The 17,413-nt window shown below is 37.0% G+C and overlaps 1 protein-coding gene across 6 annotated transcripts in view; it reads right to left on the bottom strand.

Annotated features, from left to right (window-relative positions):
• Positions 1-6,416: 6,416 nt before the first annotated feature.
• LOC113230616 (E3 ubiquitin-protein ligase NEDD4) overlaps positions 6,417-17,413 on the bottom strand; it is a 56,528-nt gene continuing 45,531 nt past the window's right edge. For all 6 annotated transcript variants that reach the window (XM_026464608.1, XM_026464605.1, XM_026464606.1 and 3 more), the window contains 6 exons: positions 16,349-16,558; positions 14,230-14,336; positions 12,657-12,790; positions 11,304-11,532; positions 10,756-10,925; positions 6,417-6,546 (listed from right to left, as the gene is read on the bottom strand). In XM_026464608.1, the coding sequence (XP_026320393.1) occupies positions 6,444-6,546; positions 10,756-10,925; positions 11,304-11,532; positions 12,657-12,790; positions 14,230-14,336; positions 16,349-16,558 (953 nt within the window). In that variant the 3' untranslated portion in view covers positions 6,417-6,443. The remainder of the gene's footprint in view (positions 6,547-10,755; positions 10,926-11,303; positions 11,533-12,656; positions 12,791-14,229; positions 14,337-16,348; positions 16,559-17,413) is intronic.

Here is a 17,413-nt window from a genome sequence, read left to right as displayed (position 1 = left end):
TGTAGCAATCACATACAGGCAACCTTTGGATAAAAATTCGGAAAAAAAACCAAAGAAAAAAAGAGAAGAAAATAGAATACAAAAAATACAAAATAAAAAAATTATCTGCATGAAAAAATAAAAAAAAATTCAACACAAGAGCATTATAAAAAAAAAGCTATTTTGCTTGAATACTTTCACTGGGTTCGCGGAGTAGTAAATTAATTTACTCCCATTTTTATTAACATGGACTTCCGCAAAGTAGTTTTAGTAGCAGTAGAGTTTCTTCTTTGTGAAAGAGATCGTCCAGGGTATTACAGCCACCTTACCTATTTCTGCCAAACACTAATGCGAGCATTACTGCGTTCCGGTTTTGAAGGGTAAGAGTGCTGGTGAAGTTACATGCACATGGGACTTGTCAACTTATGTCTCTGGGTACGGCAAAAATAAATAAGTAATAAATTAAGGGTTAAGGAAGAAAAGACGAAACTTCGAATCAAAAGAGGATCGTCGAATAGATTCAGGGAGGGAATTCTACAATCTGATGATGCTCGCGTATTCGCGATTCCGGCAGGCGCCGTGCGACGTTAAACTGTAATATACATAGAGTTTCTTAAGTCCAAAACTAAAAGAGATACAGGGAAACTATCTCAGGAACCATTAGGTCTTTTTTGTAAAAACAATTTTGGGATAGTCGATTTTTTGGTCAAGCGTAAGTTATGCATGCACAGCATAGAAATAAATAAAATTTATTAATTTTTTTAGGGTTGAACGACTCAGTTTCATGTAATGATAATTCTCACTGTATAGGAAGAACAAATCGGGACAGCAGAAGTTGATCCAATTTAATAAATTGGCAAAAAAAGACTTAATGGTTCCTAAGACAATTTCCCTGTATCTTCTATGGTTTCGAGTTTCGCCAACATTGAAGGGAAAAAAATGGCGGGTTTTTGTAGTTACAGTTTTACACGAAATAATGTTTATTTTTAAGTATATTATTACCATACGTTTTGAGTTTCGTAATTATTTGTTACCTTTATAACTGACTGCTCTATAATCATGCTCAATAAGTAAATAATAAAAAATAATGAATATTGAAGTCCTGTTCCAGCGCGGTCAGGCGAAATTGACGCTTCTGTTCCATTCGGTGCTGCGGGGGCTTTTTAATTATTTTTTTGTGAAATTACTTCCCAAGTTTGTAATAATTATTAATACAAAAATCGAACATAATATCCAATCTAAATAGGTGTCTCAATAAGAGTGCACTATTTCATTTAAAAATAAAACACGTATTTTTTGAGCGAGTTGTGATATTTTATTGCATTATAAAGTAGACATTCCGGTTAAGTATGGAATAAAATTTCCGGCAAATGGCCCCCGCGGCTCTGATAAATAACGTACACACTCAAAGCCCTGCACTAGGAAAACCCTGTATGGAAGGTGTCATGGACACACACATAGAACACCATAAATATGGGTGATATTTATGGTGTTCTATGTTCTACTCACGAGAGAAATAAATGTAGGCCCTTTGTAGGCCATACAAATATTTCTCCCGGCCCGGGAATCTATCAGAGCTTTGATCTGAAGGGCACTGCGCCCGTCGCTCTGAGACAAAAGTTGACAAGTCCCATATGCCTGCAATTTCACCAGCACCCTTACTCTTCAAGACCGGAACACAGTAATGCTGACATTACTGCTTGGCGGCAGAAATAGGTAAGGTTTCGTAGCTTCTTAAGGTACTTCCCTGGACGAACTCTTGCACAAGGAGCTCCAGATTTTCGCAAAATTGTTTTGTATGTAAGTGTGTGCGCAGCAATGAGATACTAAAACCTTGCTTCGTATAAACAATGTTTTAAACATATCGACCAATATGATGCAAAGAAATGATGGGACGGACTAGGGCGTCTATTCTGGCGTTGGCTATTCAGATCTTAGATTGTAATTTTTTTTCAACAGTTTGATTTTGCAAATTTTTTCGTATGTATTCTTCAATAGATTAATTTGCTGACATTTTTTCGCTGGATATCGATGGTTCGAAAATTCTGCCACAGTGTGAGCCGGTGTTGAAAATTTAAAAATATCATTTTTTTAAATTTATTTATTAATAATAATAATAATAATAATGCAACAACATCGCGTATTGTTCAGCAACCAGCTTGCTTATGCAAAAATATAATTTACAAATAGTTACTTTTAATAATCATGGTTGTGGCTCCCTTTGTAACAATTAATTAAGTTCTTTATAGTTCCTAGTTTTACAGCAAGCAAAACTAGCTCAGTCGAATAATTAATTGTCATGATACCTAAGTAACTCTAGTTCTAGGGACAATTAAAGCGGAAAGTACGCAGCTAAATTACGCATATAATTAACAAGATAAAGTACACAGCAAGCACCGTTTGTGGGCATTGTCATTTCACGCACCGTTACTTGTATGTAGTGTAATTGCGCGAGAGTAATTCAGCCACGTAATTCACAGTAGATTCATACATAATCAAATTCATTGAATTGTATTGCCTCGGGAGTATACTTAAAAAAAACAGACGTATCATAATCAAATTTCTTTAAGTAGTTGAAAAAGATAAATTAAATTTACAAAGAGACCACATTTTGTTTATAATATAATTTAGCTTCAATTGTGTTGCTCACATTTCTAAATAAAACTGGAATATTTATTTTATTCGCCTCTTTTTTCACTTTCCATCTAATTCCGAAATCGGAAGACGAATAAAGGACCAAGACAAAGGATTATATTGCGAGATGTGACAATTATTTAACACATTAACGCGCCAACTATCGTGCTAACCCTTCTGAATGGTAGCAAATGGTAGAGGCACCCTACAGCGAGATTGGCTGAATTAAGTCTAAATTTAGAAATATTACCAACAGAATTGAAGCCACGTTTTAACACTAAAAATAACTAAAAAAATTAAGTATTCATAATATTTATACTAACTTGACTCGTAAGGCTAAATAAATACAGTGTGTAAATGATTGCTTCCACTATAACATCATCACTTTTTCAAAAGTGCATTTTTTTTAATAATTTACTTTTACGGCTATAGAAAACTTGTCCTTGTAAATTCTTCAACAGAAGATTTTCTTTAAAAATGATTTTAACAAAAACTGTTCTTTGCAAAAATTTTTGGAAATATTTTTTCCCTTTCCGTATTTTTTTAAATATATTTCAAAACCATTTCATGGACAAATTTCTCTTTACAACTATGCAATGTTTACACTTTATACTATTTTTAATATATACACAATATATTTCAAATACGAAAAAAAAATATTTTCAAGCAAAAAAAGCAACGCAAAAATCTAAAAAATACGTTGTTATTTTCTCGACAAGTTAAAAAAAGTTAATAATTACTAATTTAATTGTTATTTCTCAAGGCAATTCGATTTTTTTTAGCTTGTCAAGATTTATAGAGGTTTTTATCTTCTTTATATATTTAAATAAGTATGGAAAACATACGTGGAATAAATCAATAAGTAAGATTTATGGCTACATATTTCGTTAAAAAGTATTGCCATAGAAAAAAAACAGCCCGACAAACAGATTTATTTACTCTCGCGTTCGGGTGGGACCAAACCATGCACCGCGTGAATTTTTCTTTAAAAAATCACATATTCCATTGTAATTTTGTTATATTCATGACAGGGGTAATCTGTCAAATACGTCAACAGTCTAGTCTACAAATAAATACAAATCTAAAAAAAATGTAGGTATAATTTTTTCCCAAAACACCAAACACTATATATCTAACAATATACCAACACAAAATACCATAACGTCAGCAAAAAAAAAAGGCAATAATTGCTAAAAAAACCTCTATTTGGACGGAAAGCGTCGGCAAATGAAAATATAACGAGTAGGAAGTAAATTGTAATTGACCATTATAAGTACGTACATACATAAGAATGCTTGACGAAATTGTTTTGGGGCAAACTACATCTTAGTTATACTATAAAGTGGGGTGAATTGCAACGCAAGAGTGTATAGAAACCAGTACGTTATGCAAATTTAAGCAGCGTTATACAGTAAAATAAAGTAAGGTTTCATTTGACAGTTTGTTTACAATATGAATTAAAAGTATTTTATGTTAGAGTTTGAAAACGTATAAAGTTACTGACAGCAGTAAACATTGCAATAATTATGTACATAAAAACGCGAAAATAATTTAAACCACTTGGTTTCCATTCACCCGCAAGTTGCGATTCCACTTATCTTTTTTTTTCGTATTTATTCATGAAAGATAATTTACAAGATTTAAAAGATTACATAACAAATTACAGTTAAAAATAATAACGTAATAGTTTTTTTACAAATGACACGTTTAAGTGTAGATTACATAGGTACATAGGCACTCGATTTAGAATAATAATGATTCATAATTTATGTTAACTATAAGAAAACAATAGCTAAGAAGTTTGAAAATAACCAATTTTTTATTTGATATAAACTTTTTAAAGGTGCTTTAGAACGTAGTTCGTGAAATAAATAAACTCGCTTTGGTGTTATAACTACAGACCGCAATAAACGGAGTATATTTATCATAACTTCAAGGAAATAATTAACGTAAAAGTGAATAATACCTCCCTTTGAAATCCCAGAACTATTATATTGTATTTTGTTCTATATTCTAGATAACTAGCAATTACTGTAAAGCATTAAGTAGAGTTTCGTAATTGTAAATAAAAAATAATAATTTTGATTTGTTTTGCTTTTTATTTTTAATAATTCCGGGAAATTATAAAATTTGGTAAATATATTTTGCTTATTGCGATCTCTGATGACGTATGTGCAAACGACACGTTTAGCGTAAGCAAATAAAATGTGAAGATGGAATAAAGACACCACAATGGTTACAATAGTAGTATTAAGCTAACATTTTTGATATAAAATAAGCAAAACGGATTTTCTTGAAAATTTAATAAAGTTTTTACACAATACCCTAAGAAAAACGAAAAATTAAAAAAATGGAATAAGTAACTTCAAAATTACACATCTTAATTCAATAGCGAGCTTAGATTAGAAAATTGAAAAACTTCGTTCATAACTTTGGAGACATTAAAACTACAACAATGCCGACTATGACCAAGCTTTCTTATCAATTCTGTTGCATTCAGTTCTAAAACAAATTTCAACTTTGCGCATCTAAAAGATCTGGTTTGCGAATTCACTGTATTCATGGAATTTATTGTATTATGTTATTTTGTACACACAATAAAATAAAGCAGACTGTTTTGAAACAGTAAATTTAAATAGTAATTTATCAATGAATAGCCAATGCACCCAATGTCTTTAGACCTGCTGGTTTAATATTTAGAACTGCGAACAACAGAAATGCAAGTCATTATTCGAAGAGGCCATAACATTTTAAAAAATTGCAACAATACTATCTATAATTAAATTTTGTAGCATTATATTCGTAATTATTCATTTCATAACTATCTAGAGTTTTATTAAGTTACATTACGTGGCCGCCACTTTGGACCTCGTGAAAAAGCTCAAGGTCATCCAAAAAGCAATGGAGAAGGCAATAGTCGGAGCTCAATGACTTGCTAAGCTTAAGTGGCACAATGGCACATTGTTAGTAGAGCAGATGGCCTCCAGTGCCAGAGTTTTCAAGTAGTGACCGCATAGCGGAAGATGCAGCGTGGGCACACTACCATCGAGTTACACCGACGACTAGGTGAAGGTTGCAAAACTCGAATCTTTGGGGGCGGCCTAGGTTCACAAGTTACCGTTTTTCAGCTAGAGTGATAATGATAATGTTAAATATTTCGAAATCACTTTACTTAGCGTTCAGTTATATTTATTACTTTTGTTATAATGTACCTTATTCTGACAAATAAATAAATTGATTGATTGATTATTGACGACCAATAAAATGTACACTCAATTCCGTGAAAACTACTCCTACATTTTAAACGTTTCGTATTAAGTGTAACGTAATAAAACCCCATAACTATCTACAAGTAAAAGTAAGTAAGTATATTCCGAATGTTATGAAATTGCTCCAAACTGGTGTTTGTAAATTTTCAAAGGGTTATGAAATCAGTCGTAAATTGTGTTTTATACCCAACGTCAACTAATGACGAAGAATCTTTACGAGAATTTAATTTTAATAGTGACAACATCCCAGTAAGTATTGCACGCAATTTTAATTACCTTCGTATCAAATGCGACACAGTGTGACTTATCGCATTTTCGTCATAGAAAAAATGGGGTGAACAACCACATCCCCCTTTTTATTAGATTAACCCCTGGTTGCGATTCACCCCAAATTTAATCGGAGCTAAATTTAAAACAACGTACACCACTAACATATGCCGCGTAGACCGCTAATCAGTTCTCATATTAAGACGGTTAGTAATGTGCGATAACAGAGTAGTGTTGGTGAGTTCTATACCACTGACGTAATTCGGAGCGGCTCGGGATGTATATGGTCGGGTATCAGTCAACTCCAGCGAAGCCTTGCGATCCTTCAATTGCCTTAATGAGCTTTTCACGCAGCTGCTGGTAGCTCTCGTAGGGTGGAAGATCGATGCGGTTGAAACTGGTCAAAAGAAATGTTAAGCTAGGGTCAATAACATAAACCACAGAACAGTAAGTAAGTAGGCATTATTTAGGTGTGCATGGTCCATCGTTGACCTCATCCTCACTTTACAGTAGGTGAGATGGAGGCCAAATGCGCACTTATATTTTATTTAAAAAAAATAAGTACAGTAGAAATGGTTATTTAGCGTCAGACGTGTGTCAACTATAGGTCTCGAAAGACCTACTTCAGTCAGCCATTTCGCTTTGCATGGTATGGTTGTGTCATTTTTTCGTGCAAATTCTCTAAAATCGTTTCGGAGTGCAAAAATGTAGTATTTCAAATCATCGGTAAGTCTTATTTTAAGAAATTTTCATTTTTCTGATTATCTATTCGTTCAGATGTTAATCGTTCATCGTAGTCCAGCTACTGGCCGCAAGATGGCAGCACGTTGAATAAAATTTCAATATAACATCAAAACGTCGTAACTTGCAATAAAGGTATTGAACTTTCAACGATATGGCGACTGGGTAAAGTTTAAATTATATTAACAATCCAGAATTTGTTACATCTTTTTATATTAGAAGCTACGACCAATCATTAACAAGGTTTCATAGTGTTTATCATTTTGTTTGTGTACGTTTTGACATCGGTTCCGATAGTAATCGAGGCTTATGGCACTTCCATTGTTTTTTCTTCAGTGATATAAACCGTCTTTGGAGAAAAAGGCAGAACGGACCATATTGTACAATTTGTCACATGTCCAGCAGTATAAACTGTCAGCTTCTTAAATGCAAATATGAATGCTATATAAATAACTTAAACAATAAAATTAAATTGGCGTTTAGCTACAGGAGACTGTAGAGTACGTAATTGTCGCTGACATTGTGTCACAGCCCGTCATGAGTATTAACAAACCTGAGCAGAAACGATTTAGAAAACCTTCATATATTTTATAAATACTGAGCTGATACTAAACAGCTTATTATAAAAAAAAAACTTAATAAATGCACTTCTATAAACCACCTACTCGTCGAGATTAACATGTTATAATAATCACGACACTTCTACGGTAAGTGGTTGATGAGTTAGATAATCTGTAGACTGCCCAGGTTGCAGCATGAAATCAAGGTTACTACTATATTGTTATAATATCATCGGATTTCCATGTTTGCGAATGCTGTTAGTCATTAGCTTTGAAGATGTTTTTCTAACTTGTCAAGAATCTCTCAATTAAAAAATCCGCTTTAAAATCTGTCCGTCCGCCTGAAGTCTGTCTTTTTTGAGGACGGAGTAAAATGACATTTGCCGGGTTGCCAGTTTTCATAAAATTTTAAATTGTCTAGTAGTCGATGTCAACAGTTTTATCGAAAGATTGTGACGATAAGTTTTGCCAAAAATTTCTGAATTGTAAATGCTACGTATTAATGATTAATAATTGCGTTATTGCCTTCTTTATTTTAATTTTGGCCGTTGGTGTACTAGTATCGAAATCACGTTTTGTTCACATACATTTTAATTAATAAGGCGGATTTCATTATCTATATTCGATTTAAATGAAAAACTTTAAAATGCAGTGTATGTATGCATGGACTTACAAAAATTGACAACTCAAATAGCTGCTCGCAAGCGGGCAACACTTTTGCGTAATAAACTGTCATTTTACTCCATCTTCAAAAAGACAGACTACATGACATCATAGACAGTCAGATACACAGATTAAGGCTTCAAATTAATATCTCCCATCTGTTTGCTTCGGGTTCAAACGGGCAAAATTCAACAGTATTCCATACAACACAAAAGCACGATTTAAAATAAACTTGTATTCTGGGAGTGTTTATCGAATGGTCATTCTGCTAACCATGCTAGACGCTATGCAAACGGAGCGTTTTAGCGGACCTTACCAATTTTTCTACATCTTTGTTTTTGGGTTTTAATGACGTTATTGCCGTAGTGCCATCTGTGAGAAATCTATTTTTTCACTTAGCCAGGTACCTTTACAGCTACCAGCACTTGACTAGAGATGTCGCTTTAATAATTGTAATTTTTAAGTTTAATTGAATGTCACGATGTTTGACCACCATGATATTCAATTATTTTTGTGAGACATCAATGAACACACCTGCGCGCGCGGCGCGGAGACGGGAAGGGCTAGTTGCGGGGGAGGGCGGAGGGATACCGGGAGCGGCGACAAGTCACGCACAAAGGTCACGCAGTCGCCCGCGCATTTCCGCCCCGAAAGCGTGTTATCTCGTGCGAATTGCGATACATAGCGCAGCCCCCGCGATGTACTCAAACCGCGAATATTATGAAATGGTGCGACGTTATTTATTAAGTGGCGAAAGTTTGAACGGAGCTCAACGACTGTACGAAGCGGAAAGCCTCCCTCGCCTTCGCAACCAAGGTGTAGTGAATCCTTCGATACCGAACCGTGCCACGATTCTCGCTGCCAATCAAAGGCTGTTAGATCATGGCCAGTTCACTTCTCCTTCACATGCACAAGGGCGTGGAAGGCAAAGACTGCCAGTAGAGATCGAGGAAGAAATCTTCGATTTTTTCGAAAGAAGCCCTCGTGCAAGTACTCGAGATGCACCGAGACGCTTCGAGGTCAGCCAGTACGCCGTCTGGAAGCTGCTCAACACCGCAGGGTTGCACCCTTACCACTTCCAAAAGGTGCAAGCTTTAAGTGATGCAGATGCTGCGCCCCGCCGACCCTTCTGCGAGTGGCTAATTGCGCACCCGACGGCCGTTATAATGTGGACCGATGAGGCTTTGTTTACGCGTGTCGGATTATACAATCAGCACAACGAACACTGGTGGTCATTCCGAAACCCACACATGATAAGGGAAACCTATCATCAAGTGCGTTTTAGTGCCAACGTGTGGGCCGGTATCGTAGGCAATAAAGTACTTGGGCCGTATTTTATCGAGGGACGCTTGACCGGTGGCACGTATCTGGATATGTTGCGTACGGTGATCACGGACTTTGTGGACGAGGTGCCCCTCGTGCACCTGCGCGACTTTTATTTCCAACAAGACGGTGCCCCGCCTCACTACGCCGCCGCGGTGCGCGAATACCTCGGCGCTGAGCACGGCGACCGCTGGATCGGCCGCGGAGGCCCCGTCCCGTGGCCAGCGCGCTCACCGGACCTGACTCCATGTGACTTTTTTTTGTGGGGTGAAATTAAAAGACGTGTGTATGTGGAAGAGGCCCAAAGCCTAAACGCATTAAAACTGCAAATCATACGCGCGTTTGATGAAGTGAAAAGAGACACTGTAGTGCTTAATAAATTGAAAGACAATGTGCAGAAACGTGCTAGACTCTGTTTAGAGAGAAATGGTTTGCATTTTGAACAATTGCTAAAATACACTTAGTTATTAGGATTTTAATCTTTTTTTTGTTTTATTGTAGGCAAGTTGAATTTCATTGATTTTAATTATTGTACATTCTAAGTTGATTCAAATTTTTTAAATACGCCTTATTGCAAAAGGTGCTGCCTACCTACCTACTTTGTAAAATTGCCTTCTGAGTAATTTAAACCTACCTACTACCTAGCTAATTTAAACGTTAACGAGTAACCTAAACTACCTTATCACTATGAAATTTAGGTAGGTACAATAATGCCTTTTGCGATCTGACGGTCCTAAGCCCGTTTAAGTATGAAGGAAAAATTTGCAACTTATGGATGTTATTATTTGTTATCAATCAAATGGCGGGGCGGGGGGCGGAAGCGCAATGCGCGGTGACCATTTACGTCAGGATTTTTTTGGATAATTTTGTAATGCCTTATCTCAATATTTTAGTACTGAATGATACTAAAAGAAAAAATACGTATGTAATTATTTTCATTGCAGATCATAATATGAAATTTTGGATAGTGTTTAAAAAATTTTCCTGTATATATATATATATATATATATATATATATATAGAGCCCAAAATATATAACAAAATATATAGAATAGATAATAACGTCGAATTCGATGTTAATGAAGCAATAATAACATTTTCACAGACAAGAAATTGGTTCTAACAAAACAGTTTATCTTAATGCTGGTCGTAATTTGCGGTTTTTGAACACATCATAGAGGGTTTATATGTGTGTAGATAAAAATTATACCACCAGGTGTCGCTTACCGTACATAGCAGTAATTACTATACTTTTTGTGTATTCGATTTAGAGACCCGGTTCGCGCCCGCGCGAGGGAAAGAGAGGCAAAGAGACGCACCAGGTGTGCGCGCGCGGGTAGTTGGCGGGCGTGCCCCACTTCTCGACGGTGAAGAGCTGCGGCCCGTTGCTGCCGTACAGCTCCTTGAAGCCGTTCATGGGCACGCGCGACGTGCCCGTCACGAACTGCAGCAGGCGCGAGCGCATCTCGTTGGAGAACGACAGCACCACCTGCAACGGCCGCTTTCAGCATTTCTTCGTCACACTTGCTCGGAAATGGTATGATTGCATGGTGCCCCAAATAAAACCCACGGGCCTTTTTTCTTTCCATTACACCCACGGTCGGTGAGGCGTATTTATTTCCTCGCAAATGTGATGAAAAACATTGCATGTATAACGAACGGTAAAAAATACAAAACTCGAGTTATCAAAGCCCTCAGCCTTTGGCTTCGGGTTTCTAATAGATCCTCGTTAGTAATTTCTTACTTGCCGTCCTTAACACACAACGTAGTATCAGCAGCGCGCGTAAAGACGCTAAGTCTTAACAAGGGATATAACATACATAGCAGTAACCTGATAACACTTAATGGGTCAAAAACCATAACGTACCCGCCAGAACCATTGTACCACAAGATGATTAGCATGATAGTCTCCTTTGTACAGCGTGTTTGAGCGCCAGTCTTTAACATCGATGTGCTGAATGCCACACAACAGCAGCTCCAGCTCGTTCTCGTCGAAGATCTTGAGCAGCGGTAACGGCACCAGCTGCCCCAGCCCCTCCAGGAACGCGAGCATCTGCTCTTGCACCCGGTTCACGAATCGCCATTGAATTACTAGTCTGTTAACGGAAATACTTAAGTTCAATATTGTCTATTAACTAAAAAAAGCAGGTACTTTGATAATGTTACAACCCTGCACAATTAAAAGCTTATAATAGCAATGAATTTCCCACGCTTCGTGTAATAAGATTACATCTGCAAAATGATGACTTTTCAAATGAGAGGCATAAACGCCTACAATAAAATTAGTCGATAATTTTGTGCTAATTAAAACAGTTACAAAATTTCACATATTTGTCGGAATGACATTACGACGACGTTCACGAAGCGAACTACATATAGCGCGTTTAATTTATAACCTCCTTTTTGGTTTTAAATCGACCGTTACACTGACTTATTATTTCTAACACATAGATGGCGTTAATATTAATTCGTTAGATAATTGTAGAAGGTCACTACTAGGTTTATTTTTATGACATCAAGTGACGGGACGAACAATCCGTGGGTCTGATGTTAAGCTACACGCCTATTCATAACAATTGTAGTGCCACTCGGAGCTTTAAATTGCAAAGATCTGAGCGACACTATCTCTGCGTCTGACACCCTGAGACATAAGTTGACAAGTCCCATGTGCCTGTAATTTCACCAGCACTCTTACCCTTCAAAACCGGAACATAGTAATGCTGATTTTAATTTAATTGATTGCAATTATTGAAAGGGCAACACCTAATGTTATTACAGGTTAGCCAACTATGTAGTGTACGCAGACGAGGAAAACCGTAGGCGAACATTCATTGTTTGGAATAACCTTGAAGGGCATCGTAATTGAAATTATATAATTCGCGACATATTTCCGCAGTTAAGTGTCTGGAAATTAAGTGTATATAAGTACACGCAATAAACTGGTCGTTGTTCCATTAATAACATTTTCATTTCAAAACCGCCGTAGTCATGGATGATGGTTTCTCCAAAACGTCCCTCCGGAACGTCGCCCGTCATTTACATAATTTTTGTGACTTTCATGTGACAAAGAAAGTACTTTTGACATATGATCACTTGTGGCTTTATTGTGCCAAGGCTGCGATTTTTTAATACTATTTATGAAGAGCAAACGTTAAGAAAACAACGTGGTCATAATTCAAAGAGTGTGGCATGCGATGGCGTATGGAACGGTGGCACTGACTTGATGTACTCGTCCTTGTTGTCGTTGTCGATGGGAATGTTGGCCCCGCCGGGCTTGAGCTCGCGCTGCAGCGTCTGCCCCAGCTGCTCCTCGTCCACGGCGAATGTCAGGTACAGCTCGGACGGGTCGTTTTCCTGCAAGTGTCAAAAGGGCGTAAGAGGCTTCTTACGAGTCGCCTATGCGTCGCCGAGGATTACCTATCAGTAGTCCGAAATGACATCTTCCAGAAATAACGTTGGGTCGAATTTTCATAACCTCGAAAGTAATGTTGAGAGGAAAATGTTTTTTTTTTTCTTTTAAACCTAACCTAACCGAACCTAATCGTGTCTTTGCGATAAACATCCAACATAATATCCTAAAGGAACAACGGTTTCGTTATAATAAAAATAATAATGTAAAGTAATGTAACTCCTTCTTGTAACGTGACAACTTCGTATGAGTAAAATGGGAAGAATGTTATTTTAATTTTAATGAAATAAAAGTGTTTTTTTGTTTTCTTATTAGTTTAGAGACAGAGCTGACAACGAGCAAGCATAAGCGTAATTGAGAATATTTGTCTGGTTGAAATTATTATCATTATTATTGTTCATTACGTTTTTTTTTTCTTTTTTTATAAAAAATAAGTGCGCATTTGACCTCCATCTCACCTGATGGAAAGTGATGATGAAGTTGACGATGTAGTACGCACACCTAAATAATGCCTATTAACTCTCGCCTTGAAAAGGTCAAGTTATAGCGTTCGGGGAACAAGTCTGCAGGCAGGGAATTCCACTCCCTAGTCGATCGCCATATAAATGTGGAACCGAACCGTTTCGTGTATGTACATTAGTCATACGTAGTCATTGTCATATCATTTGTTTTTAACTTAAATTATTAAATGTAAATTAACTGTTCCAACAGATATAATTATTAGTATTCGATGTTTATCGTGACGGTAGTGTAGTAAAATTGTATTATGTTGAAAAACGATGTGTCAACAAGGCCAGGCTGAAAATCAGTACTGCGTGGCCACAAGGATTAAACTAAGCCTGTTCCTTCCGCGGACTGTTGTTGTTCCAACAATATTGTTATATTATTATCTCCTGTTCGTATTACTGTGCGTAGTAAATAAAATAAATGGTTTAAAGTAATAACGTATTAATTGCTATTTTTTTCTTTTCAATTGTAATGTGTTCCATATAACCTACCTATATAATTGTCGAAATTGGATGTAGTTAAACAAAAAGGATCCAATGCACATCCAGTCACTTTCGAGATATGGCAGTTTGAAGTTTAAAAATGTTTCTCACTCTAGTTTGATTTTCAAAACTTATAATGTCAATGTTTATATGTTAGATTTTTTTGTTGATCTGAGAGGTTAAGACTTTAGGAACCGTTTGATACGTACAACTCGTTTTTTGATAATTTATATATAACGTCTAATTGAAACTGTGCCTCATCGAGGATGCTGTGACTTAATCAATGTAAAACTATCAAAAGTCGCAGTTATCGTTCAAATAAAAGGTGCCAAATTAAGATTGCCATTTGAAATTCCCATTGTTTTTTATTTCGCGTCAAAACTCCTAAGTGTTACCTTGATCCACATGAGTGAGTTGTAGTACTCGAGGTCAACGGACTCCATGTCCTGGAGCTCGATCTGTTTGCCCAACATCATCTTGTAAAACGGACGGATGAAGAAAGCTGAACACAAAAAGTATCATAAACACAAAATTGCCTTTATTTTTACTTATAGCTGATCACAGAACAATAAATACGATAGAAGTTCTCAGTTAGCCTCTGACGCGTGCCAACCACAGACATAAAAAAAGGGGAGATATGTAATGACGTTATGTAAGATCGGGTGCCAATGTCGTCACTTTTCAGCTTGTGTGCAATTCAAACTTTACGTTCTATTATCTACTACCATAACTTAAAGATTTTGATTGGGTAGGACTTAAAACGTGAAAACGACGTAACACAATTTAAAATTGAACAAAATTAAACTTACAGTCACTTGAGTAAGTCATATTACAATATTTCAGTATTTTTTTCATCCTGGTTCAGCCATTCACCATCAGGTGGCGTTTTAGTAAAAGTGCTATTAGTATATAATAGCTAACTATTACACGTTAGGTGGCGCTGAAACTCATTTATCGTTACACTAAGAACTCACGGAGCGGTTCTCTTGATCACGACATCTGTAGAATGTAATAGTTAAGTATGTAAAATTAGTAGCACGTTTTACGCCTGTAGTGGTGGCGGTTGCTCGCGGCTGCCGCGGCGGCGTGCTAGTAGGACCGCGCAGGACGCGATGACGTGCGCGCTTGGCGGCCGTCGTCGCCCGCGCACTTTGGCGGTCGGTTCAGGCGCAAGGCGGTGCAGGCGCACGCGGGGTGAGATCTCTATTAACCGCGCGACTTGCGATTAACTCCCACTAACTTCGCGGTCCGTTCCGCAATCGCAACGGTTTCGTGCCCGCAACCGCGGCGGCTACGTGCCCGCGCAAACTTGCAGGGTCGTGAGTATTGAAATAAAGCCGCTGTCTAGCAGCACCGGCGGGCGCGGATGGAAACCGCTCCGTGAATGGTTAACCTTATTAACCTTAAACTGACGCTACTCAACGAGGGATGTGGTCCTACCTAATCGATAATTAGAAACCATGTGGCTGTTTTTTAATATTTAATAAATATTTAGTTTTTCATACTATACCTACACTGGTACTGGTGTAAAATTAATATAAATTATTATCATTTTCTAATGGCGGTCACTAGGCTTGGGCCAGTGTCAATTTTAAAAGAATAATATAAAAATATAGCGATCGTCGCCAGTGTCAGTTTTCCATTATACGTTACCACGGGTTGCTGAAGCTGTCATTGTCAAGCGTAACTCGGACCATTTAATAAATGAAATTATGTTGTTTTTTATGAAGAATTTATGTAGTTTTCTATAATTATTTCTAATTTATTTTGCATGCACATGTAAAATAAAGCTGATTTTATTTTATTTATTTTTTAAATGCATTTGCTATGAAAATTTAAACAAAGTCAGAAACAGTAATAAGAAAACAAATATTTCGATTTTCCTGCAGCTTCAATCCAACATTCCCTTATTTTGAACTCATTGGAAAAACTTAAAAATTAAAAACGTTTCGGGCCCTTTACAGGTCCCATGGTCACGGTTGACAAAGGTGGTACAGTTTTCAACCAGTTATGTCTAATATTAATGCAAACCACCCTATTTTTAACTATAGTTACATTAAGGTTACATTAACATTAATTAATAACTTTTGTCTTCTGTTTTTTTGTGATCTGTAAAGGGCTCCAAACGTTGGTTTGTTTGAAAAAACAAATATACTCGATTTAAATCCGGAAAAATAGTTTCATTTCCAAGATTTCATAGTGTTTATCATTTGTTTGTGTGCGTTTTGGTGACAGCGGTTCCGATAGTAATCGAGGCTTATGGCACTTCCATTGGTTTTTTTTTTCCGAGTAGCTGGTGATACGAATGAATGCTTTATTACCCCATGTGCCAGACCCCCACCAATTGCCTGGTCTCATACTAGAGAATGCCCTGTTGCACTGGCAGGGCAACGTAATCCACTCTGGAGCACTCCCAGAACAGAACAGAAACAATTTCCGGGAATCGAACCCAGGATCCCCGTTTCCACAGTGGAAACCGTTAGGCCACCGAGGTCATCGAGTCTATGTACTAACCGTCAAGCAGCTTCCCGTGATAAACGGCCATGCCGGCGACCCGGCCGATGAACTTGAAGTAGTTCAAGTGCTCCTCGTTGCAGACGCCGCTGTTGGGGTTTATTTGCAGGGTGTAGTTGTCCATCGCCGAGTACTCGAACAGGCCGTAGTAAGGGTTGAACATCTCTTTGGAGAGCAGGAAGAACCATTCGCGAGCTAGGCCGCCGTAGTCTGCGCGCGAAGCCGAAAAGATTACATTATTTATATATTTTTAATTGTTGTGTGCTGTTCATCTACAGAACAATAAACAGTAGAAGTGCTTAGTTTGTGTGACACTTGTGCCAACAGTTCGCTGAGTTGCGCAAACTTGAGCTCAGACCGCCATTTTCACTGTGTACATTATGATCGTGTCAATTATATCGCGCAAAATCTCCAAAAGCGTAGAAAAATACCTTATTTAGTTACTTTGGAGTGCAAAAATGTTAGTTTTGCTTCTAATATTCTCTATGGTCGTGTTTCGCATCATCATCTAGTTTAATTTTATTTAATAATTTTTCAATTTTCAGTTTATCGTAACCATTTTTTTGTTACAACAAACGAAAGTAAACCTTATACCGTTGCAATATGGTCGCTTCTTTTTTAAAGAACGAATAAACATATCGAATTCGTCGTCGTTCAGCTATTAACCGCTAGATGGCAGAACACTGATTGACAATGTAAAACGTCATAACTTGCAACAATAGGTATTGAACCTCCAACGATGTGCCAACGCAGTAAAGTTTAAATTATATTAATAGTCCAGAAACTGTCTCTTTTTAAATTTAAAACTACGACCAATCATTATCAAGATTTCATAATATTTTAAATTATGAATGGGGGAGTTTTAGTGACAGCGGTTCTGACAGTAATCGAGGACTTCCAGTGTTTTTTTTTCTTCCGTGTGTTCATTCCTGTCTAAACTTCAAATTAGTGTATTTAGAAATTGAATATTTTATGTGATTTGGGTAAAACCATGACAATAAGATTTATTATTATTATTACTTCTACGAAAGCGAAGTACAAACGTATGAATGTGTGAAAGTTTGG

This window comes from Hyposmocoma kahamanoa, unplaced genomic scaffold (genome assembly GCF_003589595.1).
Source record: "Hyposmocoma kahamanoa isolate Upper Pololo Valley unplaced genomic scaffold, ASM358959v1 64, whole genome shotgun sequence".
Classification (NCBI taxonomy): Eukaryota; Metazoa; Arthropoda; class Insecta; order Lepidoptera; family Cosmopterigidae; genus Hyposmocoma; species Hyposmocoma kahamanoa.
This window is presented reverse-complemented; position numbering and strand designations above follow the sequence as displayed.